This window comes from Amborella trichopoda, chromosome 3, assembly GCF_054954075.1.
Source record: "Amborella trichopoda isolate Santa Cruz 75 chromosome 3, AtrichopodaSantaCruz75HAP2 v2.0, whole genome shotgun sequence".
NCBI classification, from domain to species: domain Eukaryota; kingdom Viridiplantae; phylum Streptophyta; class Magnoliopsida; order Amborellales; family Amborellaceae; genus Amborella; species Amborella trichopoda.
Genome location: NC_142338.1, coordinates 4,278,027 through 4,294,374, shown reverse-complemented (window position 1 = coordinate 4,294,374; position 16,348 = coordinate 4,278,027). Strand labels below are relative to the sequence as shown.

Below are 16,348 nucleotides of genomic sequence, written 5' to 3'. Positions count from 1 at the left end.
TATTGTTCTTCCCGATGCTGTCTTGGTGACTGGAGTATGTTATAAATTTAAAATATGGAATGTCAATCCATTTGGATGCACAATCAAAAGGAGCTCGACTGTTAGAATACCGGTAAATGCAGTTCTTTTATTTTTGAATTACAAATCAACATTGTCAAAACTTTTTTCCAACTAATTGAAGCTTTTTTCCAACTAATTGAAGTCGGCTTTATTTTGAATTACAAATGTCACAAACATGTCTCCCACCCCCTCCCCCTCCCCCTCCCCGCCCCCGTCCCCGTCCCCGTCCCCATCCCCATCTCTTTCCCTTTTTTCTCTCCCTCCCTGCCTCCCTCTACACATTATGTGGTACGTGGTATGTGCCTAGGTGCCGAGGAACAAGCACGTGAGGTGTAAGACTAGTTTTCCTGAAAGGACTGCACGATGGAGTATAGCTAAACCGTTATGTGAAGAGCCAAACCTGATTTTGCCAAAACGTGAAATGAGTCATATAGTTGCAAACACTTCTTAAGATGGATTAGTAAATTTCAAAAACACTTCTTTTATTTTTGAATTACAAATTATCATCGTAGTCAACTTTTTTCCAACTAATTGAGAAACTTTTTTCCAACTAATTGAGAACGGCTCTATTTTACATTTGAATTACAAATGTGAAGAACATTTCTCCCATTTCCCCCTCCCCCTCTCTCTCTCTATACATATTATGCGGTACGTGCCTAGGTGCTGAGGAGCAAGCACGTGAGATATGAGACCAGAGTTTTCGTGAAAGAACTGCACGGTGAAGTGTAGCTAAACTGTTATGTGAAGAGCCATAAAAACCTGATTTTACCCAAAACGTGAAATGATTCAGAGTTGCAAACCCTTCTTAAGATAGATTGCAAAAATATGACATTGGCATATTGATTAAAACTCCGGCATTGGCACATGGGTCAAATGCCATGCTCTTTTCATCTTTATGGTGGTTTTGAACATATGATAGTAAAATATTTTGACATTCTATATTTAGCTTCCTCCAAATAACCCTATCTCGGTGTGTTTGAAACTGCACTTGGGTTAGTAAATTGCAAAAATATGACATCGGCGTATCGATTAAAACTCCAGCATTGGCACATGGGTCAAATGCCATGCTCTTTTCATTCTATGATGGTTTTGAACATATGATGGTGAATATTTTGATATATTCTATGTTCGAAACTGCACTTGGTGTTATATTTCGAGTCCTAGTAGAAGGATTAACCAACAGACTTTCTTCAATAAATCTCTAATTTGTCAATGCAATATCCTTGGTAAAATCCCAGTCCCTAAATCACAATGGCTACTCATATAAAGGCAATATCACATATTTTTCCTTTCTTTTTCCTCTTTATTATCTAAATATGATCCTCTTGAAAATAGGTGAGCCAAAGGTCAGTATTTATAGCTTTTTGACATGGAACAGCTCTCCATTCTTCAAACCGGATTCAAGCATTGCCTCAACAAGTGCAACATCCCGAGCCCCCTCTAAATACGTACCACGAGGGTCTGGTTCATATGCTTCACCATCCTACACAAGGCAGTAAATAAAAATTCACTTGTAATTTCTCAGCAAATAAAACTTCCACAGTACAAAACAAGGAAACCAATTTTGGTGGAATAGAACCCCAAAATTATATACATAAATAAATTAAATAGGGGACATTCTAACATGCACATAGGGTGGTCAGATTTCTAGTACAAGCCCTATAACTTTAGAATCAGAGATTGCATGAAAACATGGTATGCACCAACTGGAACCCTATGTTTGTTGGACCTTGCAAAACAATTTTTAGTTCTTTCCTCTCCTCTGCGGTGTTCAATGGACAGCCTATACCACAAGTGAGTATTAATAGACTTAGGTCGAAAAAATGAAATGCACTACAAAATTTTACAATTAAATGACTAAACAGAAGAAGAAAAAGTCGAAAAAGAATGTAATGGGCAGAAGAGAAAGGTATGTGCATTGTATCCATTATCACTAACATACAATTAGAGACTTCATACCTTAAGGTTTGCCTGTGAAATGTCTTGGACAAAAGCTTTCAATTCTTCATTTACTCCACAAAATGGATAAAATGAACATTGAGGCGGTTCACCGGCAGGGCTGTATGTTACCTGCCATTAAATGGTTAGTAAAGTAAACACTTCATAGCACCCACCACTTTTCATGCAAAAGAACAGTATACAATAATTTCTTAATGGATTCCCTTCTATTCAATTCAAGCTTATAATTACAGGAGAATATACCAAAGTGGCATTTGATTTGGCCTTACTGTGTAACCATGCTGCCCATTTCTGATTCCACGTTCAGTTTCAACAGATCCCTTTGAGCCAACAACTCGCCAAGATATCTGCAATCACATGGCAATTGAGAAGCAAGGCACCAAACCTCAGAGAAAGTATACTACAATCAAATGAATTTTGGGAAAACTGTAGATCATTGAAGGCGATGGAAACATAGGAACACTATTGTGGCAATTTCTTTTTTCTGGTCAGCCCCACTCTTTCCATGACCATTCAGTATTTCAGGAAAAGTGATGACTAACAGCACTGTGGTTTTTCAGTCCATTAGATTATAGCAGTTTTTAAAAATAGGTCTAGGGCTCCAATTTGAAAGGGTCTGGCCCGAGTCCCTCCCAGTCCTTCCTTGGATGCCTCATGGCTAACGGCATATTGTTTCTTACAAGAAAATGTAAAATGAAAAAGTATCAACTTCATCAATAGAAAACTATTAAGACATTATTGTTGGAAATTAATCATTGTTGTAGCTGTTAAGGTATTTCAGATCTACCAATAATGGCGCCATAAAGAAATGTTATGCCAATGATATCAAAGACTAATTATAAAAGGTATCTTGTTTGTGATGTTTCTAATTATATAGGTTGCTAGCCTACATTTCAATTGGAAGGATCATTGTAGCCACCTTCAGATTATGGTTTTCAATCCAGTTTACCTACTGAAAGAACACATTCTAATTAGAGTGTTCTATTGAAGTTTAGAAGAAGACACAGAATCCCCCATAAATGCAGCCATTTAACATACTATATACTAGTATCACACCTACACTAAAAGATAAAATTCTAAACAAATTAAACCACTCTGAATTTGATGCTGATTACATGATTTCATTAAGTGTCCCCATATACTGGTAAGTGATGAGAAATCTTCAAATTCCCAGAACTACTAACTCTTTATATAGAAAAGTAATCGTCACTACAGTCTCGTTTGCCCACTGGACAATATTTGAGAATATGACATTGATTTATTTCGACAAAGATTTGCTTAAGACAACGAATACCACTATGAGACACGTCATATTGTCATGAAAGATATAAGTAACTAATTACCTTGGGTGATCTCGTGGAAACAGACAACACGAGCACTCCGCCACAGCCATTTTCTAGCTGACTAATAACAAAGAATATTATCAGCTCCGAACATCCGAGAGCCTCAAATATTTCGTTTATTAAGTACTTCTAACAATTAGAAACATACAATACCGCACAAACGTTATCTGGCGGAGGCAGACTGGTATCAACATGGCGAGAAATAGCAGAGATCGATGTCACCTCATATCCAACAATCTGTTTCAAGAAACAAGAATTATAATACAATTAGTGTAGATGTTATCTAGTAGAACATTAGGTCTGTATAGATGATAGAGGGTATATTCACAACTGAGAGGTACAAAGAAACATAGGAGAGAAGAAATACACCAATCCAGCAGTGCATCATTCTCCAATGAAATGGTGGACAGAGATGAACACCATTTATCATTTGACTATGGTGACCCCAATAGACAATGTTTTGTAGTCCATTGAGTTTAGTACACCTTTCCACCTTTAAACTGTAGCGATATTGTTTTCACCATAATAAAATGTAATACCCATTTAAAAAATTGAGAGTAAGTGCTAAATCGCCTTGTATGATGGCAATGGACCAACTAAAACATTTACCATTGTCATAGTAAACAGTTCCAAAAAAAAAAGAGATTACCATTCTCAATCCTGCAACAAAATGTACCCCCATATCCAGTATGAAACCTCCCTGAAAGATTCAAAGATATTTACAATCAGTCTTTCATTTGCAGTGACCCTGGTACACAAGTGACTCGTTGTGCTCTATTTTGCCAAGTTTTCTTTGAAGCTTTAAATGTAGTTCTAATGCTGCTCGCTTCCAACTCTATTCAAATGCAACATAACACCACTAGAGCAATAAAGGAATTCCTTGATGACTAATTTGAAGAAAATGAAAATAAATCGAAGCAAATGAAAGCATTTTCACAAACCATGCACTAATACTTGAAAATAATCATTTAGAACAACCGTTAATGTACCATTTGCTACTAACTTACAGCAAAGTTCCGTCTCCATGAGCTTGAGAAATAGGGATTGGAGCTATTCATTGATGACTCAACAATGACTTGCACACTCATCATGTCACCAACTTCTTTTGCTAATCTTTGTGACTGCAAGTATTTATAAGTTATTCAAGAAAAGTTTGGAACCGGTAGAGTACATTTAATGTTGTATGCAATATAAGTGTAAATGTAAACAGGATCAGTTAGCCATAACCTCCACAAAAGCAGGCTCGAATCGATAATTCTCTGCAACAGCCCAAATTGGTCGATGAGGGAAATTGGCATGCAAAGAATGGTAAAACAACATTGCATTTTCTGCTTCGCTCAGAGCTGCAAAATTATGTCTTAGACTGATCAAGAAAGTGATCAAATTGATTGTAATAATCTTATAAATCATACAAATCATCATTCATGTAATCAGTAAATATGGCTTAATGGGAATGGAACCAATAAATTTCACAAGCATAGGATGGTAAGACAATATACCCAAGAGTTCATATGACTGGAATTAAGATTTCATCACAGTTAAAAATTATAAGAGACTCGCAATGAGAGAAATCCAAAGCTCTTAATAGTGATGGGAATAAATAAGAAACGAAAAGATTCTACAAATTGAATGATAACTATATGATAGTTAAAGTAGCACAGTTGCAGAATGACAAATTAAACAAGTGTCCATTACTTCAAAAGGATATGGGGAAAAAACTCATTCATAACATTTGAGAATACTGAGGTAAGTCAAAGTTAATCCAATATAAATTCCATGGTTACAAAATTGCAACTAAGACACATAACACCATATTCACCACCAGCACAAAAATGACACTAGAAAAAGAAAAAGAAACTTGCAAGTTCAATTTTTTGTTTCACACATGCCGCTTCTCTGGAGTTTGCAAAGTAATTCTACTACGGCATTAATAATAAGACAAAAACTAAAACCAAATTTGAGAAAATAAGTTAATAGAGAAGCGTAACTTACAACTTGCTGCTGGTTTCTCTTTAGAATGACCCCATTAACATGTAGGACAAGGAAGAGAGAGATTAGCCAGCAATCTCGCAATATCCATTACTGACGGTAATACAAACCTATTCTTGTTGTTCAATGCTTATTTCCTTTCGAAGATTCTAGGTAAGTAAAACACACACCTTGTAGAACATGCTTCCCTGCCCTCAGCATTCTTAGTGAAATGTCCACCTGAACATTTAGAAGTATGCATGTGTTAAGTTGGTATTGTAATACATACATACATATATATATATGGACGATACTACAAAACGCCTATAGGCAAAAATGAACAGTAATTTCGCCTACCCTCATCACCATCCAAACTTCATCGCACGGTCACAGTTGTCCAGTAGTATTTCAATTTTTATTTTATTTTGTTATTAGTCGGAATGATCTGAAATTTGGAGCCTATGTACATCTTAGTGAAGCGCATCTTATAAAAATATGAAAAAAATAATTCGTAAAATATAAATTGATCAAAATACCCCATAAATTTTTGGGGGTATTTTGGTCAAATTGTATTTTACGATTTTTTTTTTTCATATTTTTATTAGATGCACTACACTAAGATATACACATGCTCCAAATTTCATGTAATTTGGATTTGTAGAAAAAGAATGAAAATTGAAACACTACCGGATAACTGTGACCTTACGATGAAGCTTGGATTGTGATGAGGGTAGGAGAATCACTATTCATTTTTGCGTATAGGCGTTGGAAAGAGTTTTCCTATATATAGGAAAAAGTTTATATAAGGTTGCAATCTTAAAATGTAGAATTACGGATGCACCTAAAAAATCCATCGGAAAAAGTTGCTTTAATGTTGAAAAACCCTTTAATTGATCATCTCGGCATCGAGATGTAGGAAATATGAAAACAAAAAGATTTTGGGTCACAGAAATAGTGCATCTTGCAACACATTATCTAAACCATTCATTTTCAATATTTTCATATGTTTATAAACCTACTTTATTTTATCCATTTTTGGAGTTTCAAATTTTATAATTAGAGATTAAAATAGATTTTAAGATAATCCTAATATTGCTTTACACCAAAATTACATATTATGATCAAATTTGGAGGTGCATCTTAATTGGATTGTTTACGGTTGCAACCTTATAGAAATCACACCCATATATATATATATATATATTATATATGAGTAAACCTTACAATAATTGGGCAGCTATAATGAAAAATGCATATCACTATATGAATTTTAATATTTTTTTTTAGAAATCGGATCATAATGAAATTTTTGACGTGTGTACTAAAAAATAAGGTGCACAATTAAAAAATATATAAAAAATAGTTCCCAAACTATAAAATGACCGAAATTCCCCTGAAAAATGATGGAGGTAATTTGGTAATTTTAAATTATTGACCTGTCTCCCTTTTTTGGTTCAGAGGCCCGGGTGGGCTCTCTCCTTGAACCCTTGTCTCCCTTCTCCCTCTTAATTCAATGTTAAATTTATCAAAAAAAATTATTGAAAATAATTTTTTATAGTTTTATATGGTGCGCAATAGCGTTAGGTCTATACACCCAAAATTTCATCTTAATTAGATTTATAGAAAAAAATTAAAATTAAAATAGTGATATGTATTTTGAACCACTCGATGAAGATCTGACGGCTGGAATTCCACCTATATTACTATTCATTATAGCTGCCTAGCTATTGTTATAAATATATATATATATATATATATATATATATATATATATATATATATATATATATATATATATATATATATATATATATATATATATATATATATATACGTACTGCTACAGTAAATGCCAACGGCCTAGAATGAATCTAGGCCAATCTGACGATCCTGAACGTCCTGTAGTGTTTGAATTTTAATTTTTTTTCTAGAAATCGGATTGATTTGAAATTTGGAGCATGTGTGTATTAAAAATAGGTGAATCTTCAAAAAAATATAAAAAAAAATATTTTACATGAAAAATATTGACCAAAATACCCCTATAAAGTTTCAAAGGTATTTTTGTCTATTTTTTACGGATTATTTTTTTTATATTTTTATTAGATACGCCTTGATGAGAATAATATACACCTAAATTTTCAAGTGATTTGGATTTATAGAAAAAAAAATTAAAATTCAAACACGAAAAGAGGTCGTGACCGTCAGATCGGCCCAGATTCAATCTGGGCCATTGACGTTTACTGTAGCAGTCAACTAGTGGGCATACTATATATATATATATATATATATATATATATATATATATATATATATATATATATATAGAGAGAGAGAGAGAGAGAGAGAGAGAGAGAGAGTCATTCTTGCATAGAAAAGGATAAGAAATGGGATATACCTCATTCTGTAGGTATTTTATGCTCTATATATGATTCATATACTATAAAACTTTAAGTATATATGGTTATGCTTGCAACAAGAAAATTAACTTTGTAGGTTAATGTTTGGGTTTAGAAAGCATGGATAGCAGTTTCAAGATGTAGCACTTCATGTTTCAGCTATAACGCTTGTGGCTTGATTGCATGGAGGATAGAGATTCTTGTAGTAGTCAAACCCCTCTACCAAGTCACATTGGTTCAAGTCTCTTCCATTTTATCATAGTTCATTGCTCAAATGTGTACAGGCATAGATATATTCAGTATAGATATACAGATATGATGCGCTCATCCATGCACACACACACACACATCCAACATGCTTATATGCATGTATATGTACCTGCACATATAGACATATTTATGCGTTCACACAAACACCCACATATAGAGGTACGTCCACATAGGCAAACGTGCTTGCATGCATCCTCATGTATGTACTTAGGTACGTGCACAACCAAGAGCTTGTAAACCTTTATGCATTTTTTGGAGAAATAATGTCTTCGCTCTAGATTCCCTAACATTTTTGGGCACTAGTAGCTTTCATCCTGCATAATGGCAAAAATATCGCATAAGCTAGGGATGACATCAACATTAGGCGGCCTACACTCATTTCATGCCCTCATATGATTTGTCAGGCCTAGTGTTGATACAAAGTTAACTCTTGCTTTAGAAAATATTTCTTCCATTGTGCTTGTAAAATGTGGAAACCACCATAGTCCTAAAATGCCTCGCATTACAGAGCAAGTGCATTTCTTTATTAAAAAATATTACTTAAGCCTGCTTAGTTCACAAGCCCCAGAAAACATTAGTAAGTCTATATCATGTCATAATAATTTATCACAAAACACAAATCCATAATAAAGCAGCGCAAAAGTGAGAAGCGGATAAACGAGCCAGGAAAAAAGATAGAATATCCAGTGGTTATGTTCTTCTTTCGACTAAGATCAAATTATTACATTTAAACAAGGAGTATTCATCATGTTTTTACATTAAAAGAAGGGAGAGGTTTGAGGTGGCAAAATAGAGCACAACGAGTCCCTTGTCAATAATTAACAATATAATTTAAAAGTAGCAACGGCTTTCGTGCTAACCATTGCTTCTTGCTTTTGAGTCAGCGAAGACAAGCAAGAAAATGGATGCCCTTTAGCACAACAACTTTTCATCATATCGCAGCCAGTATATTGGGTATATTAGCATGTCTATTCCATCTTAGTGTCAGCCCACCCCAACGTCTCTACAAAGGGACTGGAACAGGTTACCATAAGACAAAAGATATTATTTCTAAAGAGATTCAGAACTATTATATGTCCAAGGTCCAATATTAAAATCATTTCAGAGGTTTTCCCTGACTTTGTCCAGGGAAGGGGCCCTTATGAAACAAGACTGATAGAATCTACATAAGGGGAAGACAGTTTTTTCCTGCTGCTCGTCCAGCACAGCAGCCAGCCCACTAACATCTCAAGACCCCAAGCTGAAGATTTACAGATTGTACTTTTCTTAGTCCATAAGGATCAGACACCCATATTCTAGGAACATATAAACCTGTCACATGAAATGCACCAAACCTAAAGCAAGTAGATCCGGGGAAAGGATTGGAAAGATAATTTCATTATATTTCTGACCAGGAACAGGACCGATTACAACAATATCTTTTTTAGTGGGGGCGAAAATTCTAGAAAGATAAATTACCTATCTTTTCTTTCATCTCGAGAGAAATATGATCAGGAGGAGCTAATTCAAATCCTTGTCCGAAAGCACCTGCTATGGAACAACCGAGTAGGGGTAAAAAGACTATAAGTAGATACATCAAATCGAGCATGGAGACAACAAAAAATCTGACGACGACAGAGCAGCCTGGGTCAGCAAAACAAAAGGAACAGCCCACCTGCCATATGGTATTATAAGGCTAGGGACCCCTCCTCCGTGCCAAGTCATGTCATGTCATTTTTTGTGCCTAAATTACCGATACCCTCTCATACTTATTATATAAAAGACCGAGAGGTAAACAACACATGTATTCTTTACCTCCTTATGCATTCATAGCATAAGACTTTACTACTCCAGCCGCATTATATACTCATCACCAATACATCGCAGGCTTCATCATGACAGGGTCCTTTGCTCATGGAACTATATTCTTCATTAGGGATTACAATCCGGAACATAACAAGAACATGATAAAAAAGACTTAGACTTGCATCTCAGTTTGAGATTTTGGATATGGGGAAGGCTTTTTTCCTCTTGGGTATCGAGTCAAGATCGTGTAGGAAGTGGTGATAAACAAGAGAATACTCAAGATTCGAGCCATAGACTTTCTCAATTCTGACACAAGGTACTTGATTACCTATTCGATCTAATAGAATGATTTTGCTGTAACCAGAATAATATCAATCCAACATATAGGCCATATCCATTTCTTCATATCTTGGCTCCTATGAAGTCTCTTTCTTTACTACAGCTGATAAAAACCGTTCCCTTTATTTTAGCAACGTAATCGCTCTTCTGATTTTGGAATGAATCTTCATTTTCAGTACATTGTTTCTTTTACACATTTGTCTCTACTCCAGCATCCCTCTATACCCACTTTGTTGCTTCCATGATCCTGAGTGAGACAATCTATTAGGTTTTTTCATGGTCCTTGGTCCCCTCGTCGATTCATTTGCATTTGCCACTCGGACCAAGACATAACTTTTACCAAAGAAAAGTTGATCACTTTGTTCAAATAACAATTAAGGTGAAGCAAGGCCAAGAATTACGAATCTCTTTATGATAACAGATCTATTTTGCAAGCTCGTTATTATAGGTAGTTCCTACAAGGGATCGGACTAATGATGCATACAATACTTGAATTATCGATGTAGGCGCTACATAGTTAGTTCTCATCCTTCAGAGACTACAAATATAATAAGAGCATCCATCGACAAAAAGATCGCCCTAAGATGATCATCCCATGGCTAGTGAGAACGAATCAAATCAGATGGTTCTATTTCTCAATACTAGTTAGAGCGTCTTGGAGGGTCTGCTTTTCATTAATCAAAATGAACACCCTTTGTTGTAAGAAAGGGGACAAGGACGACCTATACTTTGTACACGATCTACATAGAAAGATAGAAAGAGGTGAGGACCCCCTTTGCGATATGTATAGAATGCTCTAGGATTGCGTAGGATTCTTTGGCTACACCGTAGCGGCGGTAAAAGTCAACCAACCCTTACTGTTGATCCAGGAAAGGCTCAAGATATGAGAGAATTAAGGATAGCTCAATCCAATCCATAATGATGTACCCCATTGAAAAATATCTATTTATGTTCATATCTACTTATATTTAAATATATTTCCAATAAATGACAATAATAATAGTGCATACTTAATACAAAATATTGTTTTTTAATTTAATTTAACTTAATGTTGTTTAGACAATATTGCTATCGTTATTGTGTTGATTACCTCATGTGGTAAAACTGTAGAAGCCAGAATCTACACGTACGGAAAGAAACTATACAATATTTGATAAATAAATAATTTAATTGTGAGTGCTACCCAGATTAACAGACGCTATAGTTTTGTTTAGAATGCAATCCTGGGCATAATTCAAAACTATAGCCCATTGAGGTCATGTCCTATTTTGGTACATTCCCACTCTCTCCTCACCACAGTCTATTTTGGAGAAAACCCCAACTATAGTCCTAGCATAGCAAATTACACCATACTCATAGTATTTTGTATGTATATGATTTAAGTGCAGAAGGTGTATTAAGGAAATTGCTTCAGTTTCAGATGTCCAAACCTGAACTTGAGCTGTGAGAACAATTAGAACTCCATGTATCGAACTATCTTGAATGATATCATTGAGGCCTGCATCTCCCCATTTATATTCTACATTTGGTGAGAATTCATGGGCAAGTTCTGCCGCAGCTTTTGCAGATTCCTAACAGAGATGAATGAAAGAGAAACATATGATTAGAATAGAAAAATAAAAGAATAAACCAAAAAAAAATTTATTCCTTTCTGTTAATTACATAAAGAAAAGTTGGGTAAAGTATTTTGTACACTGTCTATGATGCTAGTCTATATAGTGTAGTCCCATATCCACCATTTATTCTCAATGACAGATGGTGGAGATGATCTGTTCCTCCATTTGACGGGTAATGGAAAGTTTAAGCAGAGGAACAGATCATCTTATCCATCCACCCATCATTGAGGACAAACAGTGGAGGTGGACCAATATTGTGCAGTGTCTAACATATACTATCAAACTACAACTGATCCATCCAAGAAGAAATCTGGCATTGGCACGTGATATACAAACATAAGATGCCCAGAAATTCAAATTCAAAGATGGGGCGTTTAACTATCTATTATCTAAAAGTCTGCTTTTACTAATCCACCAATAATAGCATTGCATGAACTATTCATGTAGTGAAGTCTTATGATCAAAATAAATGTCACAAGCCTAGAGAAACAAAATGCAATTCAAGGCAGTTTATCTTAAGAAGGTTGTTCAAGGCACTAATTTCATTGTCTTAATAAGTTTGACCCCCTATGAAGTTTCTACATATGACAATGCATTCCATTATGGCGTGGATGAATTCTACTTTTCAGAAATAGTGTGTCAATTATCATAAATGTGGGATAGTTTTAAATCTTTCCATCAGACTATAGCATGTTTCTCTGTAGAAATGAAATTTCATAAGGTTGTTCCATTGTTATAATCTATTCATGATAAACAACAGACTTACCGATTAAATAAACAAAATAATAAGAGTCGCAGATAAAGGGGTCCAACATTAACTGCTTGTTTTTCTTGCTGAAGTATTGTCCATACTATAGTTTCCAACTTTTTAGTGAACTTGCTACCCACATGATATAATTAGCTGATAAGTACGAAGTGATTAATTAACACAAGAATTCTTCTTTTTTTTCTTTTTTTTGGTCAATAAAGGCAGATTCTTAACACAAGAATATCTTCCATCCAACTATAGACCCAATTGACACATTATAAAACAAGGACAGCGAAAAATCGAATACCTGTGAAACAGTAACCTTAGATCCAATATTTAAATGACATGCATACCTCGCTTCGGCTCCAAATCACTCTGAGAACCACAGTTTGAGATATCTCTTTTAGCCTAGGAATGTATTGTGAACGAACAAATATGCCACCACCAAGTAGTGCAATATGAGGCAACATTTTCTCTTCAACTGATGTCATTGCACCCCTGCATGCCATGTACCGTTACCATAGAAGCGAAAAATAAATGTCAGACAAAATCATCCACCACCACCACCAGAAAAGAAAGTGTACAGTTATTGAATGGAGTATGGTGTGCGTTACTTCAAATGTGCACCAACAGGCAATAATGTTAAGCTTAGTGGGAGCCACTGGGACTGTCCTATTCATAATTTCCACCATCCATCACTGGGAACAGATTGTGGATGTCCCTTCGAGTACCACATGTCATAAACCAATAGATTATGGAATAAGTTTTCAAAAAAAAAAATTAAAAAAAATAAAGCCACAATACTCTTTTTGGAATCACGATAGATCCTTGATCTAGTGGAAACATATGCAACGATGAAAGTAAGAGTAACATTGGTCCCCATTAAAGATTGAAAATGTTCGGCTAGATTTTTAAACACAGCCAACAAGAGATTTTATAGGCTTTATTTGTTTGCTATGAAGATTTAGATGTTGCGATTAAAATGAAACTTACAAAAACTCAAATATAGTTTATCAATACTGATCATAAGGGAATCAGTACCGCAATATAATTTCACTCACATTCCAAGTTATTTCCCACCAAATCAAATGCTGTTTGTTAGCAGAAAAATCTGAAAGATCTATTTCCCCCATAATAATTATAGCTTTTCCCCCATAATAATTATAAACAAGGTAGAATCTGAAGTTTAATCATAGAGGTAATTCTCTTAACCGATGCTAAAGTTGGGATAAAAGGTGGCATATTTAAATGCTTTCAGATTCCAAAATCTGTTTCATTCTGATTCACTCGTGCACAAGTTCTGTGAGTTATTATTCAGGTAAATAAGGATCAACATGCACCCACAGTAATTAAATGATGCTACACTCTGGAATTTGGATATAACAAGTCACAAGTAAATTCAACATGTCCCAAATCACTTTTATGCTGATTCTTTCAATCTCCCAGAGGTGCTTGTAGTTTTTCAACAAATAAGAATAGACTAACAAGTAACTGGGCCCATGTATACACCTAAGAAGTGGGCATGGGTCTCTTTCATCTCCATGCTAAATCCTTGTCCTTGGAAATCAATGGAAAACCAGTAACCCATTTCCTAATATATGTTTATAAAGTAAATTATTCCTTGAATTTTTTGGAAAAGAAAGCAAAACTACTTATATTAGCTAAAGAAAAACACTCAAGTACATTCATACAAAATGTGGTTCGAAGTATAAACGTATGAGAAATATCGTTTCTCCTTTAAAAAATGTGGTAGCATTTCATTTTCATTTCTTTTATTGAAATTACAAGGGCCAAAACCGTGCCCAGAGCCCATTAGATCCGAAACCTAAACTGGGTAGTATTTCATTTTCAAGGGCACTGGCAACTGAAAACCTAAATTGGGTTCAAGAATCAAGAAAATTAAATCCGAAGCTTAAATCTAGAACAGAGGAGAGACAAATAAAGAGAAACTTTCATGCTCATTAGATGGGTTAGTACTAAAGATAGATATATCAGATTCAAACAAATATACTTCCACAGTACTCAAACTGAATCAATGTAGATCAGGAGAGATCCAGCACCCTTTTACCTTCGTGAGATTTGTAGAGACTGGACAGAGCTAAGCTGGTTTAACTTTGCACTACCGAAGTTATTGTATTTTCACCTGATAAAAACAATAAAACAGCAGGAATGGTATTTTCACCTGGGAAAGGTGTCTGTACTTCGCCTGTAGCACGGAAGATCTACGCTTCCCCTGTCATCCAGCCGTTCAATTTTGATTTCACCAATCTTGAAATCCGACGGGTCAAAGTATTTTATTTTTAGTTTTTTTATATATACACGCTTTCCCTGTCATCCAGCCGTTCAATTTTGATTTCACCAATCTTGAAATCCGACGTGTCAAAGTATTTTATTTTTAGTTTTTTTATATATACAGATTGTATCGGCATAAAATTTGGAACGTGCCATCTTTTCATTGAACGCACCTATAACAAATGTTAGAAATAATGTTTTGATAAAGTATAATAATAACCAAAATACTTGTTAAACTTTCAAAAGTATTTTGATCATTTTATTTTATTGACAATATTTTTTTTATTGCGAGTTTAATTGATAATTGAACGTACAGAATTTAGTATCAAATTAGTTTATAAAAAAAATTAAAAATAAAATGGTGTAGAGACATGACATTGTACTTGGAACAATCTTAATCCTCCATTTATAATAGACGGTTGATAAAAAGAAGTATATAAATTTTATGTTGTAGGAGAGACATAGAAAGCTTGTCCTTTTCACCATATCCATAGCAAATTAGCATAAAGGTGTATTTGTCATTTTCATATATACGAGAGACTCGACATTCAGTATTTTTTATGGAGTGACTACCGGAATGCTTGAATTTTCGCATCTGAGACCATGATGGCACCATGATACGCCATATTTTATCACATTTGTCCTCGACCCAAGCCCAATACTTTTTTTTTTTATTTCTTGTAGGAGTCGAGTTTTTTAATTCTAGTAGAAATCGAACTAGAACATCAGCAGCTAACCACTCAAACCCAATCCTGAGCACTTGCTCCTTGGGATGGAATCAACACCTAATTCTCTTTTGATCAGCCTTAAAACTAGTTTTGGCTGGGACAATGCAATTTAAAAACTCGATCGGGTGGATCAGTGATCTAGATCAGGTGGATTGGCAATGCAATTCGGATTGATTCTGATATGTATGATTGGGCTTTAAGAAACTAACATGACACATATATGCTCATGTTAGCAATGTGGATCATCATTGTCCCAAAAAAAAAGTATTGGAGGGTGATGGAAGGATAACCGCATACAAAAAACTTAGGGTGTAGTTTGTACAAGGTTGAGGTCCTAAACAATCAAAGTAAGGTGCAGTTTGAAATGGTGTCCAAAGATATTTTAATATTGAAAATCTTTGTGATGGCCTGAAAATTTATTTTCATCTCTAATTATAAAATTTAAAGCTTTAAAAATAATATAGATCGAACAAATCTATAAACACTTGAAAATTTTGAAAATTGATAATTCATAAGATGTAGTATCTTCAATATTTAAAATTCATTTTTTCTCATATCCATATATCTTAAAGTCGAAATGATCTATTTGAAGATTTTTTTAGCATCAATCAACCTCTTATAATGAATTTTTGAGGTGCGCCTTATTTGATTGTTCAGGGCATCACCTTAATATCAACTTTTTCCAAAAACTTACAAGCTTGGTGGAATTCATTCCTTCACTAACCGATCTAATGACTGAATATGGTGATAATCATTAAATGATGCTATCATGACCATATAGAACATATAAGATGACCGCATCTCACTTCCTAAGGTCTATTTGGACAATCCAACGGCTCCACAG

At 34.7% G+C, this 16,348-nt stretch overlaps 1 protein-coding gene across 21 annotated transcripts; it reads right to left on the bottom strand.

Moving 5' to 3' along the window:
• Window positions 1–1,226: 1,226 nt before the first annotated feature.
• On the bottom strand, window positions 1,227–14,865 carry LOC18439853 (NAD(P)-binding Rossmann-fold superfamily protein). 21 transcript variants are annotated; one of them, XM_088862925.1, is made up of 15 exons: window positions 14,553–14,666; window positions 13,099–13,205; window positions 12,838–12,982; window positions 11,551–11,691; window positions 8,106–8,310; window positions 5,522–5,570; window positions 5,355–5,372; window positions 4,590–4,705; window positions 4,370–4,483; window positions 4,012–4,062; window positions 3,511–3,599; window positions 3,363–3,423; window positions 2,289–2,366; window positions 2,020–2,130; window positions 1,227–1,543 (listed from the first exon to the last, which is right to left on the bottom strand). In XM_088862925.1, the coding sequence occupies exons 6-15, from the start codon at window positions 5,550–5,552 to the stop codon at window positions 1,415–1,417; spliced, it is 798 nt and encodes a 265-aa protein (XP_088719051.1). In that variant the 5' UTR covers window positions 5,553–5,570; window positions 8,106–8,310; window positions 11,551–11,691; window positions 12,838–12,982; window positions 13,099–13,205; window positions 14,553–14,666; the 3' UTR covers window positions 1,227–1,414. The 21 variants fall into 21 exon arrangements, 15 of the variants coding, with proteins under 15 accessions (XP_088719051.1, XP_088719052.1, XP_020526460.1 ...); XM_088862926.1 differs by having other exon boundaries at window positions 14,496–14,608; XR_016052765.1 differs by lacking the exon at window positions 5,355–5,372 and having other exon boundaries at window positions 3,516–3,599.
• Between the last annotated feature and the right edge of the window lie 1,483 nt (window positions 14,866–16,348).

Bases quoted from the DNA above. Each gene is read 5' to 3' on its own strand.
- LOC18439853 (XM_088862920.1), bottom strand. From the start codon at position 12,975: ATGACATCAGTTGAAGAGAAAATGTTGCCTCATATTGCACTACTTGGT. The intron at 11,692-12,837 runs GTATGCATGTCA...CATCTCTGTTAG, and splicing joins TGATTTGGAGCCGAAGCGAG to GAATCTGCAAAAGCTGCGGC. The intron at 3,424-3,510 runs GTATGTTTCTAA...CTTTGTTATTAG, and splicing joins GATAACGTTTGTGCGGTATT to TCAGCTAGAAAATGGCTGTG.